The 18,745-nt window shown below is 35.9% G+C and overlaps 2 protein-coding genes across 3 annotated transcripts in view; one reads left to right on the top strand and one right to left on the bottom strand.

Annotated features, from left to right (window-relative positions):
• LOC309497856 (uncharacterized protein) overlaps positions 1 to 18,745 on the bottom strand; it is a 606,947-nt gene that overhangs the window by 61,282 nt on the left and 526,920 nt on the right. The gene's annotated exons all lie outside the window — the stretch shown is intronic.
• LOC309498123 (GTPase IMAP family member 8-like) overlaps positions 52 to 18,745 on the top strand; it is a 64,329-nt gene continuing 45,635 nt past the window's right edge. Inside the window, exons 1-6 of one of the 2 annotated variants that reach the window (XM_082168645.1) lie at positions 52 to 169; positions 495 to 533; positions 626 to 661; positions 13,125 to 13,847; positions 14,298 to 14,339; positions 14,455 to 15,057. In XM_082168645.1, coding sequence (XP_082024771.1) covers positions 154 to 169; positions 495 to 533; positions 626 to 661; positions 13,125 to 13,847; positions 14,298 to 14,339; positions 14,455 to 15,057 — 1,459 coding nt within the window. In that variant the 5' untranslated portion in view covers positions 52 to 153. The remainder of the gene's footprint in view (positions 170 to 494; positions 534 to 625; positions 662 to 13,124; positions 13,848 to 14,297; positions 14,340 to 14,454; positions 15,058 to 18,745) is intronic. The other variant, XM_082168646.1, reaches the window with a different exon arrangement.

Genomic DNA, 18,745 nt, shown 5'->3' with positions numbered 1-18,745 from the left:
GTTATTTTTAAGCAGGCCTACGCTGTAGAATCTGTCGATGTGTTTTAAAAGCCTCCACAAGGGGCCGCATTGGCATTCATGTTTGTTCCATAGACGGTATGGTGTGTTCCTCATAACTTTCGACTTAGAAAATATCACCAACGCTTTGACAAAATGGCTTATAGTTCTGGTAAGGTTTGAATAAAGTATGTTAGCATGTTAAAATTGTCTTTAATGACCCATCATAATATAATCTTGGCAACTAAGCGTCTCACTAATCATTAAACGCTGCGACTTAAGTTTAGCTATTCTAAAGGTAGGCTATTAATAGCAAGCAAGGCCAAAACAAAACACGGTTTACGCATATTAACACACAGATATAGGCCTTCAATACGTAAAAATCATAAAACGTGTAGTCTGTTGTGCCGTTTTCTGTCATTAAACTAATTGTACTTTATATAGTTGTGTTTGCATTTATTAGTGGTTATTTCGTGCTGTTTTTTGGTCTTTTCCAGACATACGATGGATTTCGACTATGAGAGGAGAGAAGAAACGTGAGTTTTGGAATAACAATTCTGAATCATTTCAGTCATGCAGTTCATCTTTACCTAGATTCACAAACAGTTTGTTTTCTTTTGTTTTGTAGTGGGAAGTCATAGTCCAGATTTCGGACGCCCAAACTGTAAGTCATTAAATGATTTGACAGCAATAGAAAAGTAATATTTTTTTAAAGGCAAGGGGTGGCACAGAAATCTTAATTATTTTATCATAAAAAATAATTTGACTATAATGTTGGACTGTTTTAGTGCCTACACAACCGAATAAAGTTAATTTGTGCTTAATGTAATTGAGATAGTAGTGAATTAGGAATCATGGAAAACTGAGTGAATTTTATATATTTTTTTATTATAACCCACCACCTCATATTAAAATGAATTAAATAGTAATAAAAGGGCACACACTACTAACAGCTAAAGTTCAACTTGTTCAGTTAGCTTGGTTCTGGTTCTCAAAATCTCCAATAGCTTCACTGTAAAAAAAATCCTGTAGTTTTTACGGAATAATGCTGGCAACTTTGGTTGCCAGAACAATGCTGTAAAAAATACATTAAAACTGTAATCACCTTTACAGAGCAGCATGTAAGTTTAACATTTTAAACTGGTATTTTTAACAATGGATTTCAGCAACATTGACATGGCCATAAAGTTAATGAACACATTCCTTCAGTAAGAATTACATTCAGCTGCTGTTTTTTTAACATAAAAACCCATTTAATTTCACTGAATTTATGTGAAATATGAATTAATGGTTAACGAACAATGTTCCATCATTGGACCCCCCCCCCCCCCCCCCATTCTAAATCAATTGTATGCACCATATTGCCATGTAGCTTTTGCTCCGCTTTGGATAATTATGTCTGTTAAATGCATAAATGTAACCAACATTTCACACATCCACTTTGACACTTTGGGATAAATATGTGTGAAAGAGACAGACAGTGTGAAAGAAGCAAGACATGGTGAGAAACTTGAGCTGCTTACTTTCCTTAGCAGACATATAATAATGTTATACACCATTACACCAAGTAGTCACACTAGGAAAAAGAAAACAACATTTTCTGGGTTTTGAAACATTTATTTTGGTTAAAAGCAAAGATCAGAAAATTGCCTTCTGTGAACATGGTGGCTAAATAATTTTTTAAACATAAAATGCAATTTTAACACTTAACAACAAACAGGTAACAGTTAGCACTTGAAGGAATAGTTCACCCAAAAATTGTAATTAGCCTAGCACATGATTTACTCACCCTCAAGTCATCCTAGGTCTATACGACATTCTTCTTTCAGACGAATACAGTCGGAGTTCTATTAAAAAATGTCCTGGCTCTTCCAAGCTTTATAATGGAACTGAATTGCTGTTTCTGTTTTGAAGTCCATAAAAGTGCAAACGAAATCCCATTCAAAGTCTGCAAGTTTTCGCAGAAGTGAGGACACCTGTAGGCTTACAGTGGTGTTCTTTTTTTTTGCACAACTTGGTTACTTGGTTACAAGTTACTTATCCTTTCTTTGTTTTGATCCACGTTCAGGATTGATGTCAAGAACACGTCTAAAAGGCAGAAAAGAAAGAAGAAAAAAACAATGAAATAATAACAATGGAATAATTGCAAGCCTTGCAATGTTTATTGCATACACGACTACATGATAATGTTAAACATGACATTTACCAGACTAAAATGCATGTTTGCACCCAAAAATGAAAATTATGTCATTATTACTCACCCTCAAGACTTTCGTTCATCTTCAGAACACAAATGAAGATATTTGATGAAATCTGAGAGGTTTCTGTCCCTCCATTGACATCAATGTCATTGCAACTGTCAAAGCCCAGAAAGGTGGTAAAAAAAACCCCCCGGTAAATAGTACATATAACTACAGTAATTCAACCTAAATATTATGAAGTGACGAGAATACTTTTTGTGCGCAAAATAACCCCAAAATCTATGTTACTGTAATTTCCTATTATCACTGTAAAGCTGCTTTGAAACAATCTATATTGTTAAAAGCGCTATATAAATGAAGGTGACTTGACACTGTTTACACTACGTCAACAGCGTAGGAGAATGACGTGAAAAAGAAGAGATTGTTGAATAATGTCGTTATTTGGGGTTTTTTTGTGCACAAGAAGTATTCTCGTCGCTTCATAATATTAAGGTTGCACCACTGTAGTTGCATGGATTATTTAAACAATGTTTTTACTACCTTTCTGGGCCTTGAAAGTTGCAAAGACGTTGCTGTCTATGGGTGGTTCAGAAACCTCTCAGATTTCATCAAAAATATCTTAATTTGTGTTCTGAAGATGAACGAAGGTCTTACAGGTTTGGAACAACATGAGGGAGAGTAATTAATGACAGAATTTTCACTAATCATTTAACTGATAACAACTTGCACTGACATATCTTACAATATGTGACTGCCATTGTTTTGTCTCAAGACTTTTGTGTTCTGACTACTCATACCAGTAGTCAGCTTAATAAATACTGTCAAGACAAGTCACAATTCAGTCTAACTAGTGCAAAATGCCCGTGCAAAATCAGTTTTTGTGTGTGTTTTTAGTAATTGTTGGTTTGGTGCCCGTGAAAGAGACTGTGAACGCATTGAATTCAGGGAGCAGGCTAGGTTACTACAAATGATGGCTGAAATGCTAAAGATATCGTTAAATATATCATTTTTAAAAGGTTGTGGTTTAAAAATAAACATTCTGACATTAGAGGGTTGTATCGGTCAAAGAAGCCCCAAGAAGGTTGTGGTTTAAAAATAAACATTCTGATATACACACTATGTCAGCTACACTGTTTACTTCTGAATATTATAGTTTGGTCCCAGAACGTGATAAATCCATTTAGATTAATTTGAGTAAAAATGTGTTTTCTTTACCAAGAAAGTGGCAAGATGAAAACCACTATTTTCTGTTTCAAACTTTCACATAGCATCTTTAGGTTATAAAAACATCAAATCCAGATTTGGATTTTCAAAGATCTATTATAAAAACGGATTATTTCCCCCCAAAAATGCAATAAATTCATGACACTTTTTTTTCAAAATGCTATCATATTGAAACTGTTGAAATCAGCCATCACTAAGAAATATCTCCTGAACTTTTTTTGACGGCGATCAGCTCACAAAAACTGATTTTGCACGGGCACTTTGCACTGCTCCCTGAATCAACGCGCTTATTCATTTGTGGATGTTAACTGAATCTGTAAGTCAGCTATGCTGTTTACTTCTGAATATTTTATTTCATTCTGGTGCGCTTAAAGTTATCAATACTGTGTAATAGTAGCCTATGCTTTTCACCAACTAAACATATCCTATTCAATGCGTTCACAGTCTCTTTCACGGGCATCATTTGTAGTAGCCTATTCACAAACTGTTTCCTCAAGCATAGCGTTTTCTCGGAGTTCACTGTGTGCTTTCTACCATGCACAAATAAAAAATGTCACTGAACTTTTGCTGTGTAATTGTAACAATGAACACTCAAACACACCAAACCAACAATTACTAAAAACACACTCAAAAACTGATTTTGCACGGGCATTTTGCACTAGCACTTAGAAGGTTGTGGTATACATAAACACTCAGTCAGCTACACTGTTTACTTCTGAATATTATAGTTTATTCACAGCCATCATTTGTAGTAACCTAGCCTGCTCCCTGAATTCAATGTGTTCACAGTCTCTTTCACGGGCACCAAACCAACAATTACTAAAAACACACACAAAAACTGATTTTGCATGGGCATTTTGCACTAGTTTATATGAATGGAAAATATGATAATGACTAACCTCTGAACAAACTCAAGGGTGCATGCAGCCTCTTCCTGGTACTGCAAGCTGAAGTTATAGGAGGAGGCAAACAGCGCTGCCAGGCCAGTGATGAAGTTAGGCTGTGATCCTTTCCACACACACCTTGACCTTCCAAACGTAATATCCAGCACTGGTTGCTTAGAGATTGACATGTAATAAAAAAAAATGAAAAAAAAAAGAATTAATAAATAATATTCATAATTAAAATAACAATTGTGGGTTCCACTGTGGTTCGATGTAGTTGTCTATTCATAGTTATATGAATTACATTTTCACCTAAAAATTCAAATTGATTAGGGTTAGAACGCTAAAACGCACTGGCATATTATTTTGCTTGTTTTAAGCTTAAACTCACTTAATTTTGACTTATTCTTTCAGAAAACAAGACAATTTTTACTTGTCTATTAAATGCTTCTTCAAATAAGAATTTTAGATATCTGGACTGGAAACAATAAAAAAAAAAAAAAACTAATTAAGAAAAACATATTTTGCAGTGGGGTGAGTAAATTATGGCTTTTCATTTTAGGTTTAAATTACCATTTTAATGTTTACATACCAAGAAATATAAGGCGTGGACTCTCTGGCAAATGTAGATTGCTGGACATCAGCGTTGCAAATTCCTGAAACAATTTTTAAAAAGGACAGCACAACCATGATCAACAGAACCAAAACATAAAAACTTTTACAGATTAATGAGATTTGTTGAATAATCTCTACTTATCTGCTTGAAGGATAACACCGTCTAACTTCTCTTTGAATTGTGGGAGTAGTTGTAGGACCATGGCATGGCAATCAGGAATACTACATTTGAAAACAACATTAGGAACAAAAGCACGATCACAGAACTGACAGCATTTGATAGCATATTTTTTACCACATAGATTATACATACACATAGATAGACTATAACTGTAACACTAACAGTTACTTAAAATCACTTACATTAGCACTGGACCGTCGTCAGATTACAAAGCCTGAAACGAAAAATATATATAAAAGCACGTCATGCAAATAACATGGTAAATGTTGCCTATTATATGAAATATCGAAGTTACTGGTAAACAGGCGGAACAGAGTGAATTGCTTGCGCGGCCGCGGTAGTAAACCGCAAAATCAAACCAAATAAGTTACGTGGAAACAATGCAGAAATGCGAACACACAAAAAAATATTGGCTTACCGTATCACTCAGTTGAACAGTTTTCCATCTTCTCAAACTCTAAATCCCACTTATCGTCACAGGCGCAGGTTAGATTATTTTAATGACAAATTCTTCCATCCGTCTTCATGTAGCAGCTAACATTAACGTCGTCCATTTTCTGCTGCGTCACAGGCAACTGTTTGAACCACGAACCGAAGCTCACAAAAGCTTAAAAATTGCTCACAGATTCGCAGACACTGTTTATCTTGATAACATGAATGATTATTCTGTTCAGTTGAATCCCGCTGACAAATCAAGTTCGCCTGTATAGCTACTGTCTGCTCGCGTCACATTTGAACTGAATTGAGCGCGAAAGAAATCAGTCCCACAATGCAATGCCTTTTACAGTATGATACCAGGGCTGCCAACTCTCACGCATTGAGCGTGAGACTCACGCAATTGACACTTTGCACACGCTCTCACGCCACACATCCATTTTCTCACGCACAGAAAAATTGCGGAGCAAGGAGGTACTTTTAATATTAAACTAATTCTCAGCTCTTAGATTCCGTCAATTTTATTACGAAATTCAGACAAAAATACGTTTGGCGCTTGTAAATGTGACGTGACAGATCGCTGAGCGCCTCCTCAGTTCAAGTGCACGTGAACCGATCATCTGTTACTCTTTTATTTAAAGATGCAGTACAACTTACCGAAAGTATACATAATATCGACCAATTAGTGTTTTTCAACCACGGAAAAAGGTCAATATATAATAGCAGGAGAACAATTATGTCACATAACGTTACATTTACCTCAGGAAAGCCATTTAATGTCCATGTTAATTGAATAGAAAAAATAGCTAGAGAGGAGATTTTGCTGAGCACTATATTACATATTTATTATATTTTTCTTATGTCATTAAATAATTGTTATTATAACAAAAACTGCATTATATTTAATTTAATTTTTAACCTTTAATAATACCAGCAGATTGGACCCTCTATGTTTACAGCAAAATCAATAAAATTGTAAATAAACATGTATCCAAATTAGTCAATATTGAATCAAAATCGGAATCAAATCACAAGAATGGAATTGAAATCTTGAAATTTTTGTCAAGCAATAATAAAAACTGTATCCTACCAGTCATTGTACAATGTAAACATTGTAACATGTTGTCACTAAACTTCATAAAATTGTATTTAGTTACCAAATATTTTGACAATTACACTTATTGTGATGCAATATTTGTTTTTACATTTTAACATTATGCTCTTGTCTTTTAAACTGTACTGTAATTGAATATACAATTTTAGTCTGTACAATTTACAGAAATAGATAATTTCTACAAAAATATATGTTTTTATAATCATAGTTTTACTGTAAAATTAACAGATATATTTGATTTACTTGTTTACAAAATATTACTGTTAAGTTAACAATGTTTCATTTAATTTACAACATATTATTGTTAAGTTAACAATGTTCAATTGTATTCTCATTTACAGTATTTCCATGTAGCTATTTTACAGCATTTCAAAGTAAATTTTACGGACATTTTTTACAGTGTTGTTCTACATTGTTGCATCTTCATGGATGAGATAACATGCAGATAACTACTGTAGTCCAAAGATTATTCAACCTTCAATGCGTTTTATATAGTCAATGAACTCTTCAACCAATTCTGAGTTAGTCAAAAAAAAAAGTAACTTTATATATTAGTTGTCAAAATAAACAATTGCAACAGTTCTATCATACCTAAATTAAAAAGGAAACCAAAAGTTCGATCTCTTTTGAATCCTCATGTGCAAGAATGTGAACAAGGCGGATGTTAACAGCACATAATGTAAAATGTTATGTTTTTCATAATGTATTGTTGCCAGAATGTAAAATTAGTTATTTTTTGGATGTAAAAATTATCCATGCCTATCGTCTAGTACAAATGCACAGTGCTCACATTTATTTGGACATTAAAACATTACATCCCAGCTAGCAGGGAACGTTCTCAGAATGTTGGCTAACATTCCCTACAAGTTTGGTTAATGTTTTAAAGAAAACATTTGAATGTAATGTTCGAAGAATGTTTTGAGGATGTTTTCTCATTCCAAATAATGTTTCTATAAGGTTAAATGTAAACTAAGATATAACTTTTTAACTTTAACATTTTGAGGATGTTTTTAGAGAATGTTATCCTACACAGCAAAAACTCCAGTGTTAAATTAACTCTCCTGGGAGTTTATTTGACTCCACACTCAAAGGGTTAAAGTGTTAAAATATGAGTGTTAAATGAACACTGAAGAGTGTTAAAATTAATGAGATAAGTTATTAATTGTCTGATGATTAAAGGGTTAGTTCACCCAAAAATGAAAATTATGTCATTAATGACTCACCCTCATGTCGTTCCAAGCCCGTAAGACCTCCGGTCATCTTCGCAACACATTTTAAGATATTTTAGATTTAGTCAGAGAGCTTTCTGTTCCTCCATTGAAAGTCAATGGACGGCATACTGTCCATGTCCAGAAAGGCAGTACAGACATCATCAAAGTAGTCCATGTGACATCAGTGGCTCAATCTTAAGTTTATCAAGCGACGAGAATACTTTTTGTGCGCAAAAAGTAAACAAAAATAACGACTTTATTCCACTATTCATTTCCTTCTCTCTGGGCCTCGAGCTATTTCATGTAGTGTTTTTGCGTAGCGCGTCTGTGTTGTACGTACGTCTTAAGATTGATAAACTTAAGATTGAGCCACTGATGTCACATGGACTACTTTGATGATGTCTGTATTGCCTTTCTGGACATGGACAGTATGCCGTCCATTGACTTTCAATGGAGGAACAGAAAGCTCTCGGACTAAATCTAAAATATCTTAAACTGTGTTGCGAAGATGAACGGAGGTCTTACGGGCTTGGAACGACATGAGGGTGAGTCATTAATGACATAATTTTCATTTTTGGGAGAACTAACCCTTTAAGTATTATTGAAGACACCTGATGTTAACATGCAGAATCACTGAAGGAGAAAATCTAATTTTAAGTTACCATTATGGTGATCAGTGTTTGCTTTAGTTGGGCTCTTGACCCTTAAACTATTAACTTTAGATTTTGTTTGGCTGTTGTATCCGAGTTATAACAGTCAGATGAACAAAGAGAAAAGGTGATCAGGTGGTGTTGGTTATGTTTTGACGTAAATCATCATTTGACATGAAAGACTAAATACATTCACAAATAGTCATTTAGCAGATGCTTTTATCCAAAGCGAATTACAACAGATGACTAAAGTTTAAAGAGTGTTGATTGCAGCAGCCTGGTGGTTTTATAACATATGATTTGTAGCATTTTCTATAGAATCCAAAAATATTTCTTAAAAGTACTGTTCAAAATATCTTATTTAGACACACAGTCATCAAGATTCAGCCTGTGAATCTTAACAATGGTGACAGTAATAAAGCATGTTGCAGTGGCTGCCACCAATCAAAACTCATTCATGGCTCCCATCATGCATTGCGGAATGAATAAATTATGATCTGAATTGTCTTAGTAATTTCCTTTTCCTAATTAAATATTTAGTTTGTCACCATTGATGAGATTCATACACTCATTCTTGATGTCTGTTTGTGCCTAAACAGTGTTTTTTTTTAAAAAAATGTATCAAACAACTTTTAAGAAATCCTTTGAAATAAATAGAAAATTCTGGATCTTATGTTGTAAAATCACTTGATGATGTAATCAACAATATAAATTTAAGTCAGAGATTAGGCTCGAAATGAGTTTTGTGATTCAGGTCAAATGATGATTATGTCAAAACATAATCAACAACGTCTGATCATCTTTTCTCTTTGTTCATCTAGCAGTTATAACTCAGATACAACAGCCAAACAAAATTTAAAGCAAACACACTAAAATAGTGATTTTTCTCCTTCAGTGATTCTGCTTGTTAACATCAGGTGTCTTCAATAATGGTCACTCATCGCTCAATTAATCACTTAAAGGGTTAGTTCACCCAAAAATGAAAATTCTGTCAGTAATTACTCACCCTCATGTTGTTCCAACCCCGTAAGACTTTCGTTCATCTTCGGAACACAAATTAAGATATTTTTGATGAAATCTGAGTGCTAGATCACTCCTCCTGCAGGCTTATGGACACTATAACTTGCTGGCCCAGAAAATGTATTAAAGACATTGTTAATATAGTCCAAGTGACTCCAGTGGCTCAATCTTAAGTTTATAAAGCGACGAGAATACTTTTTGTGCGCAAAAACAAACAAAAATAACGACTTTATTCCACTTTTCATTTCCTTCTCTCTGGACCTCAAGTTTTTTTTTATGTAGTGTAATAGCGTAGCGCGTCTGTTTCACGTCACCACGTATCACACATGACCAGAGTCGCCCAATAGTGAGCCTACGTGGTGACGTGAAACACAGATGCGCTACGCTTAAACACTACGTAAAAAGACTTGAGGTCCAGAGAGAAGGAAATGAAAAGTGGAATAAAGTCGTTATTTTTGTTTGTTTTTGCGCACAAAAAGTATTCTCGTCGCTTTATAAACTTAAGATTGAGCCACTGGAGTCACTTGGACTATATTAACAATGTCTTTAATACATTTTCTGGGCCAGCAAGTTATAGTGTCCATAACCCAGCCAGCAGAGCCATGTGGGGCCCAAATGGGTTTGACCTGGGCTATCTAACTGGGACCCAGCCAGTTTTGCACCCAGTTTCCATGTAGGCCCCACATGGATTTGCCCAGATGAAATGAACACTGCTTAGTGTGCACACTACAGGCTGTTTAATGTAACACTTAATCAGTGTTGGAGGTAATGAGATAATTAAGTGATTGAATTTTGTATTAGTGAAGAACACCTGCTGTTAACAAACATAATCACTGAAGGAAAGAGAAACTACTTCCAGCCACAGCCTTGGATGAAATCAACTGAAGATAAAATACATTAAATATCTCAAGATCTGATTAAACAACTCCACAAACAGCATTACCAGCTTCACTTATTACTAACCAGACTGACTTAATTTATGTCAGACATCTACAGAAGTTCTTATTGAGAATTAACAGAGGTTTAGATGTTGATTACTTATTTGAAAGTAATAGTTTGATTTGATGTTACCATTGTGGCGATCAGTGTGTGCTTTAGTCAGGATCTTGACTTTTTTAACATTAGTTTTTCTCTGGCAGCTGTGTCTGTTTGTTATGGTGAGAACAGCAAGAAAAACTATAATCAGATGCTGTAAGCTGATTGATGATAAGAATATAATCGTCATGTAGTGGCTTAACTCACTGATTTTATGTGTGAGGTTTATAAGGGTAGTATGTTATTCATTTTGTTTTATTGTTGTGATTCTACAGCAAGAGAATAATAGAATTTAATCAGAACATCAAACGATTTTTAACACACCATTTACATATTTTAGGCTCCTGTGAGTTTTACTCGCACACAGACATCAAGAATCAGCATATGAATCTCAACAATGGTGACATGCTTCAATGGTGCAATGCATTCTGGGAGCAAACACAACTCAGAATGCATTGCACTATGAAGCATGTCACCATTGTTGAGATTCATATGCTGATTCTTGATGTCTGTGTGCGAGTAAAACTCACTAGAGCCCAAAATATGTAAATGGTGTGTTAAAAATCATTTGATGGTCTGATTAAATTCTATTATTCTCTTGCTGTAGAATCACAACAATAAAAAAGAATTAATAACATACTACCCGTAAAAACCTCACACATAATATCAATGAGTTAAGCCGATATATGATGATTATATTCTTATCATCAATCAGCTTACAGCATCTGATTATAGTTTTTCTTGCTGTTCTCACCATAACAAACAGACACAGCTGCCAGAGAGAAACTAATGTTAAAAAGTCAAGAGCCCGACTAAAGCACACACTGATCGCCACAATGGTAACATCAAATCAAACTATTACTTTCAAATAAGTAATCAACATCTAAACCTCTTCTTAATTCTTAATTCTTAATACGAACTTCTGTAGATGTCTGACATAAATAAAGTCAGTCTGGTTAGTAATAAGTGAAGCTGGTAATGCTGTTTGTGGAGTTGTTTAATCAGATCTTGAGAGATGTAATGTATTTTATCTTCAGTTGATTTCATCCAAGGCTGTGGCTGGAAGTAGTTCTTGTGTTTCTCTTTCCTTCAGTGATTCTGCTTGTTAACAGCAGGTGTTCATCAATAATGCACTATCATTATTCAATCACTTAATTATCTCATTACCTCCAACACTGATTAAGTGTTACATTAAACAGCCTGTAGTGTGCACACTAAGCAGTGTTCATTTCATCTGGGCAAACCCATGTGGGGCCTACATGGAAACTGGGTGCAAAACTGGCTGGGTCCCAGTTAGATAGCCCAGGTCAAACCCATTTGGGCCCCACATGGCTCTGCTGGCTGGGAAGCCTGCAGGAGGAGTGATCCAGCTCTCAGATTTCATCAAAAATATCTTAATTTGTGTTCCGAAGATGAACGAAAGTATTACGGGGTTGGAACAACATGAGGGTGAGTAATTACTGACAGAATTTTCATTTTTGGGTGAACTAACCCTTTAATTATCTCATGAACTTTTATCACTGGAGTTTTTGCTGTGTACTTTTTAGGAGAACATTCTGGGAACCAAAATAAAACTACCCACTGAAAACATTATTAGAACTTCATGGTAATGTTCTCAGAACGTTTTTAGAACAAAACATTTCTAGCTGGGATATCAGTTTGTGCCTTATACTGTGATCTCAAATAGCAGATTATTTTAATCCAGACACATGTGACGCATATATAACAAATACATGCATGCAGTTTTGACAGCTTTAATAGCCTTTTTGATTCTTACAATTGACGACAACTACGGCTACAGCACGCCGCATTTGCGCGTGATGTGCGTACCGCAAGCACAGTACAACGGCTGTCAGCCGTATGACAGAAAAGTTAGTTCGTTTTACTGACATTTGGCCTGACAACATCTCATCTTACCGAAGATAGCCAACTGAATAAGGACAACGCGCTTTTCTCAGCATCTGACAGAAGTGTCACAAGCTTTCACACACTGACACATCTTCTAAAATAAAAGTAGCATCAGAAAAAAAGAGAATTACGTTTGTTGTTGACTGCACACTATTCGACTTACTTAAAACGGTCTTGCAACCCACCAGTTGAGAAAGATTGACTCTATATTTACTATGTGCATATCACTGTCTGATGTTCTGCTGAAGCTCATTCGGCACTTGCACATTTCCGCACTGACTTGCGCCTGGCGCTGAGGTGAAGTTGGAGTGTGCGTCTGAAAAGTCTCACGTTTTTTGTGGTCTTAAAGAGACGGTTCAGCGTTTAAAAAAAACGCTATTTTTGTCAAAAAAAAAGAGACAGAAACAACAGTTGTGAGAGGGGTAGCCAAGCTTAGACCTGGCCACCCCCTAGCTCCGCCAGTGATTGTTGCTAAATGAGACATTATGTTTACGCTTGTTTTGTCATGAAAGCATCAGGTATAATAGCAGTGAAACTGTCTGAACTCTGTTCAATGTTTGATAAGATTTCTCTTTATGGAATGTGCTGTGTTAGGAGTGTGTGATGTGAGAATTAAGCATACTAAAATGTATGGTTATACTCTTTGCAGTGAGGATTGTTCTGCTGGGGAAGAGTGTGTCAGAAAACAGTCGAGTGAGAAACTTCATATTAGGAAGAGCAGCGTTTAAAAGTGAAGCTCCTCCAGATGTTGTAGAGAGAGTCGGAGGAAGACTGAAGGACAGACGTGTGATGGTCATCAACAGTCCTCAGCTGCTCCAGACAAACATCTCAGATCATCAGATCACACAGACTGTGAGAGAGTGTGTGTCTCTGTCTAATCCAGGACCTCATGCCTTCATACTCGTGCTGCAATATAATGACTTCACTGGGAAGGACATGAGACTAGTCAAACGAGTGCTAGAAGAATTCAGTGAAGAGGCGATTAAACGCACCATTGTGCTCACGACTGATGAAGAGAGACACAACGCTAAAGGTGCACCTGTGAAAGCTAATGAATTCATTGAACAGTTTAATGCTGACTGTGGAGGAGGACATCTGCAGCTTGAACATGAAACAGAGGAATGTCTCTCTGAAATATCTCAACAGTTAGAGAAGATTCTCAGAGAAAACAATGAAGATTTTCTCTCATGTGAACTATATGATTATGCAGAAGAAACAATGGAGGATGAAGATCAGAGCAGATATTTTGCTTCACTCAGAACAGAGGAGGAAGAGGAAGATTCAAAGAATGATGAACAACACCAAGACACTCATACAGAGACGAAGAAAACAAAACGTTTTCTTCATAATATACCAATAAAAGGATCCTATTGTAAGTTTTATTTTAATTTTTTTAAACAATGTATTCATAACCTATTTTCTGACACCAGGTTATTGAACATCAGGGACAGATAATACATGATATTTCAAGTTAATGGATAAGTATAAAAACACGTTTGTTTGTTTTTACACTTTATAATATATACAGTATAATGTAGGGATCCTATATTTATAATTTTCCATAGTTTAAATAATGGAAAAAGCATGTCATATAAAAAGACATTTAAATATCAGTCATTTAAATATTTAGTGTGGGCAGAGATGCTCCTATGAGACACGTCAACAGATATTGGACAACAGTTAAACAAGGTTTCAGTAATGATGCCTTATGTACTGAATCATGACATTTGTACTGCAGTGTTTATCATCTCAATTGTTGTGTACCATGAGTTTAAGATGATGAAAAATTATTATTATTGTTTTTATTTATTTTTTGTTACAGGGGGGTTTACAGGACAAAGTGCAAAGCAAAATCAGCCTACGGGTACGTTTATAAACAGAGTATATGAAGTTTCCATTTGATTCTACATAATAAAACTGAATAATAAAATGTCAATCTTAAAAAGAGCGATTAAAATACTTTGTTGTTGTTGTTGAAGGAGTTGTAAGTGTCACCAGACAACAGAAGCTGAACTTGGTGCTGTGTGGAAGTGATGATGCACTGAAGGCCACTGTATCAAAATATATAAGAGGAAAAAAGAAAAATCGTGTGATCAGTCTGGTGGAGCTTCCAGCTGTCAATCAGCTTTCAGAGGAGGAAGTGATGCGTCAGACTCTCCGCTGTGTGTCTCTCTGTGATCCTGGAGTTCATGTTTTCCTCCTCATTATTCCTGATGGTCCACTAACTGATGAACACAAAACAGAAATGGATGAGATCCAGAAGATATTCGGTTCAAGAATCAAAAACCACCTCATGGTTGTTATATTCCAAGAGAAGAGCATGATTAGCAATCTGAATATATTACACACTTCAGTTACTAAGACTTCTGTCCAGACATTTGGAGGTCATCATTTTGTTCTGGAGAACCCCTCACAGGTTCCAGCTCTACTTCAGGATGTGGAGAACATGGTACAAGAGAACAAAGGAAGTTTCTACACCACCTTCATGTACCTTCAGGCTCGAATAGAACTAGAGAAAAACAAACACAGAGATGAAATGGAGGAACTGAGACGATCTATGATGAAAACTCAATCAACATCAGGTAAATAAAAGTGCACTGTAAAACCTAATAGTTATGTACTATAAAAAAATTAGTTTACTGCACTCAAATATTTACGAAATTTATGTGGACACTAAGGACCATATTTTAATGATCTAAGCGCATGGTCTAAAGTGCACGGCGCAAGTGCGTTTTGGGGAGCGGCCAAATCCACTTTTGCTTGTTTAATGATGGGTAAAATGGTCGGCGCACCAGGCGCATGGTCTAAAAGTGTTGTTCCTATCAGAGGTGGAAGTAACGAATTATGTAGAGCCAGCCCTGATTGGCTGCTTGAATCTCAATTTAAAAGAACGTTCAGTTCGCGGTCTTTCTTTCTTTTGGCCATCGGTGGAGAAGTCATAGCACGGTTACTCATGGTTCTTACAGGGCTTTCAACCGAGGAGGTCCTTCAGAAAATATCAGAAGCAGGCATAGAAGTAACCGGCGTTGAGATGAAAGGACATGAAAAATGGACTTTCAGGCAAATGACACTTACTCAGATGATAATTTATATGTCACAGTTAGACATTGAGTTTAAAATGCAATGTTGGAAAATGTGAAAATGAAAAGGATTTAATACATTTTTATTTGAATTCTGCGTGTGTAATATATATATATATATATATATATATATATATATATATATATATATATATAAATCTCATTATAGTCAATGATTGTACCCTGTCAAAGCCAATTTTGTACCATTTTTGAATGGTCCATTTTTGTACTGTTAAATAAAGGTACAAAATTGTCACCACAGGTACAAGCCTGGTCTCTTAAGGTACAATTCACAAGGGTACAAATATGTACCCTATGCCAAGGGGTACAATATTGTACCCTTGAGGGTACAGCCCCAGTGACAACCCATTGTACCCCTAAAGGTACAATTATGTACTTTATTTTCTGAGAGTGTACTCTCGTTACTGTAATTAAGTCGGTTTTTCAGGTACTTGTACTTTTTTGAGTATATTTTATTTTTTAATTTGTAATTTTACTTGTACTTAAGTACAAATTAAGCTAAATAATCTACTTTGTTACTTTGGAAATCACAATTCGTTACTGAGTAGGCTATGCCCACAATTTCAATTAATATTCAAATCTCTGACTGTCATTTCTGTTGCCAATAAAGAGATTCGATCGTAAACGGACCATCAAAGCCCTAATATCTGGACTGTAAAAGCCGCCAGAGCAGGTTTGATGATTTGGAGTGGGAATCTCTAGTAGGCACCTAACGATTCGATTACGATTCAGAGGGATGCGATGTTAAAACGATTAGGCTAACGATGTGCCTTTTTTGTGTGTGACAACTTGGTACTTTTAAAGCAAAGTATTTATAATGACCCATAAAGAATTTACTTCCAATATATTTTATTAATAAAACAAATGGAAGTGATTTGGCAAGTCAATTGTAGCCTAAGGTTACATTTGCCAGCATATTTCCCAACATTGCAAAGAACCAACATGAAAAGAAATGTGTGCCTGTTGTTGTAAAGTTTTCTTTCATCGAAGCAGAGACCAGGAGACAGTTGGGATCGCGTTCAACAGAAGTTATTCTTTATTGAGAACTCCGCTGTTCATGGCTGCAGGAATCCAACATGATCTGATCTAACATAACTTTACATGTTATCTTATAGGCATTTTAGGAGGAGGGACTTTTGGGGGTGGAGACAAATTCAAACAAAGCATGTAAATGAGTATACAGGTTAAGGTAACAAAAGGTGAGATTCTCAGTGAATCATTCGTGTGCTAATCCCATCAGTCTGAGTGAAACTGGGGCTCGAAGAGCCATTAAAGAAAACAGGAATTGCAACTTTGCTGAGATCTTAACTTTAAAAGCTAAAATCAGTATTCTTCACTGTGATGTTATGTAAGGAAGCATATCTGAAATAGATTCTTAAATTTTAACACTTCACTGTACTAGCAGCATACTTGTAGTAAATGAATACTTTTTTTTACATCAGCTGTAACTGATGTTTACAGTGTAATTTTTTAACAGATGGGTAAAAATGACGGTTATTTTCTTAAGTTACGGCTCGTTAGTTCTAGCACTCCGTCCGCTTTAAATAAAGTAGAGCCATCGGATTGCTTTTATTTGAATGAATTATCACATTTATTTAAATTCATTATTAAAAGAGAGAGACAGAGAACTGAAAGAGAAGGAACAGAGAGAGAGAGAGAGAGAGAGAGATGCGTGCGTGAGTTACCTGTGTGCGTCTCTTCTTTAAAGGACAAGTTCGGTATTTTACACTTAAAGCCCTGTTTACAGATCGTTTCTGATGAAATAGAACGGTTAAGATTAAAATTTGGACACATGCTGCTGTCCCGAGAATTTTAGGTTTATTTCGCTCTCAACGGAAGAATACGGGTGTGAGACGTTTGGAAAAATAGGTCCACAGTTTTACAACGAATGGTAAAACACCTGTTGGAAAGCATCTTTTGCAGCGATTTTTGTGTGAGCATATCAGTGAACACCCCTGACTACTCGGTGAGTTTCACGTCTTTGTAAACGAAAGTTTAATGCGTTTTATGAATGATTGTTCCAGTGCCCATAGGCTGCCATTGTGTAGGTGGGGGGGAGAAGCAAAAGAAACGTCTCGGTTACGTATGGTAACCCTCGTTCCCTGAGTCCAGGGAACGGAGACGCCTCGTCGGGGGAGTTCCCCTGACGAATTGGGATCACGCTAGGGAGACCAATTGACCTTTCGCCGAGCCCCGCCCCCCTTAGTTACTGTTGCTATGTCCGACAAACAAATGGTCAAACAAGACCAGCGCGACAGATTGCCATGACGGGAAGAGGTATACCCGTGCGTGTCAGTGACCATTTTTGGAGCAATACCTCCGCGATATCCTCCAGATCGAGGCAGTATGCAGTGGATATATTCAAAATATAAAAATACGCAATGAAGGAGACACAACTACTATCTACGTCTCTATCGAGGCTAATGCTTACCAGTGTTCATACACATAATTGTGAACAAGAAAACAAGTGTTTAAAAGCATTGAAAGACACTCACTGTTGTGTTTTTGTGTGAAAGAAAAAACTCTCTGAAAATAAAAGTGCTGTCAGCAACAATTTCTTATGTGTGTTTTTTCGCATAACACACTATGACTAAAATTTTAAATGCTGCAAAACACATGGGAGTTATATTCTCGATGCTGTAGTTTATCTGATCAGTCACAGTATATCATTAATCAAGCTTAATTTGACTTTAACTACAATTAGGCTGGGTGAACTGAAAGCTTTTACAATCTTTTAGCTATAACTTATATCATTGACAAAAGTATGTGGTGCATTTTCTTCCAAAAATGATTTTCTTTCTCAAATTCATGCTTCAAGTTGACAACGCACAATAAACGAAATCATATATTATATAATATTTATTAGTGGGGCAACAGATCATAAAACTCGCGGTTCAGACAATATTATGTTTTTTTGAGTAACAGATAGGATAGTTTTTCAGATCAAAAAAAAAAAAAAAAAAAACTTTTAAGTAGCCATCGACACCACAGCCAGCAGACGTATTTATGCTTCGTAATGTTCGACACATTTAACTGGGAGTGGGGCCGTCCACACTGTTTTATCCATTGTAGGCATCGCTCACGTTGTGTTTTCGGCTTTGGGAATGGAAAGAACAACTCCTCCAGACAATCTCTCGGGGTATCTAGTGTCCGATTTACAAACGCCGTG

This window comes from Leuciscus leuciscus (assembly GCF_965113295.1).
Source record: "Leuciscus leuciscus genome assembly, chromosome: 1".
Taxonomy (NCBI): Eukaryota; Metazoa; Chordata; class Actinopteri; order Cypriniformes; family Leuciscidae; genus Leuciscus; species Leuciscus leuciscus.
The sequence above is the reverse complement of the archived record's forward strand: the minus strand, read 5'-3'. Positions and strand labels throughout refer to the sequence as shown.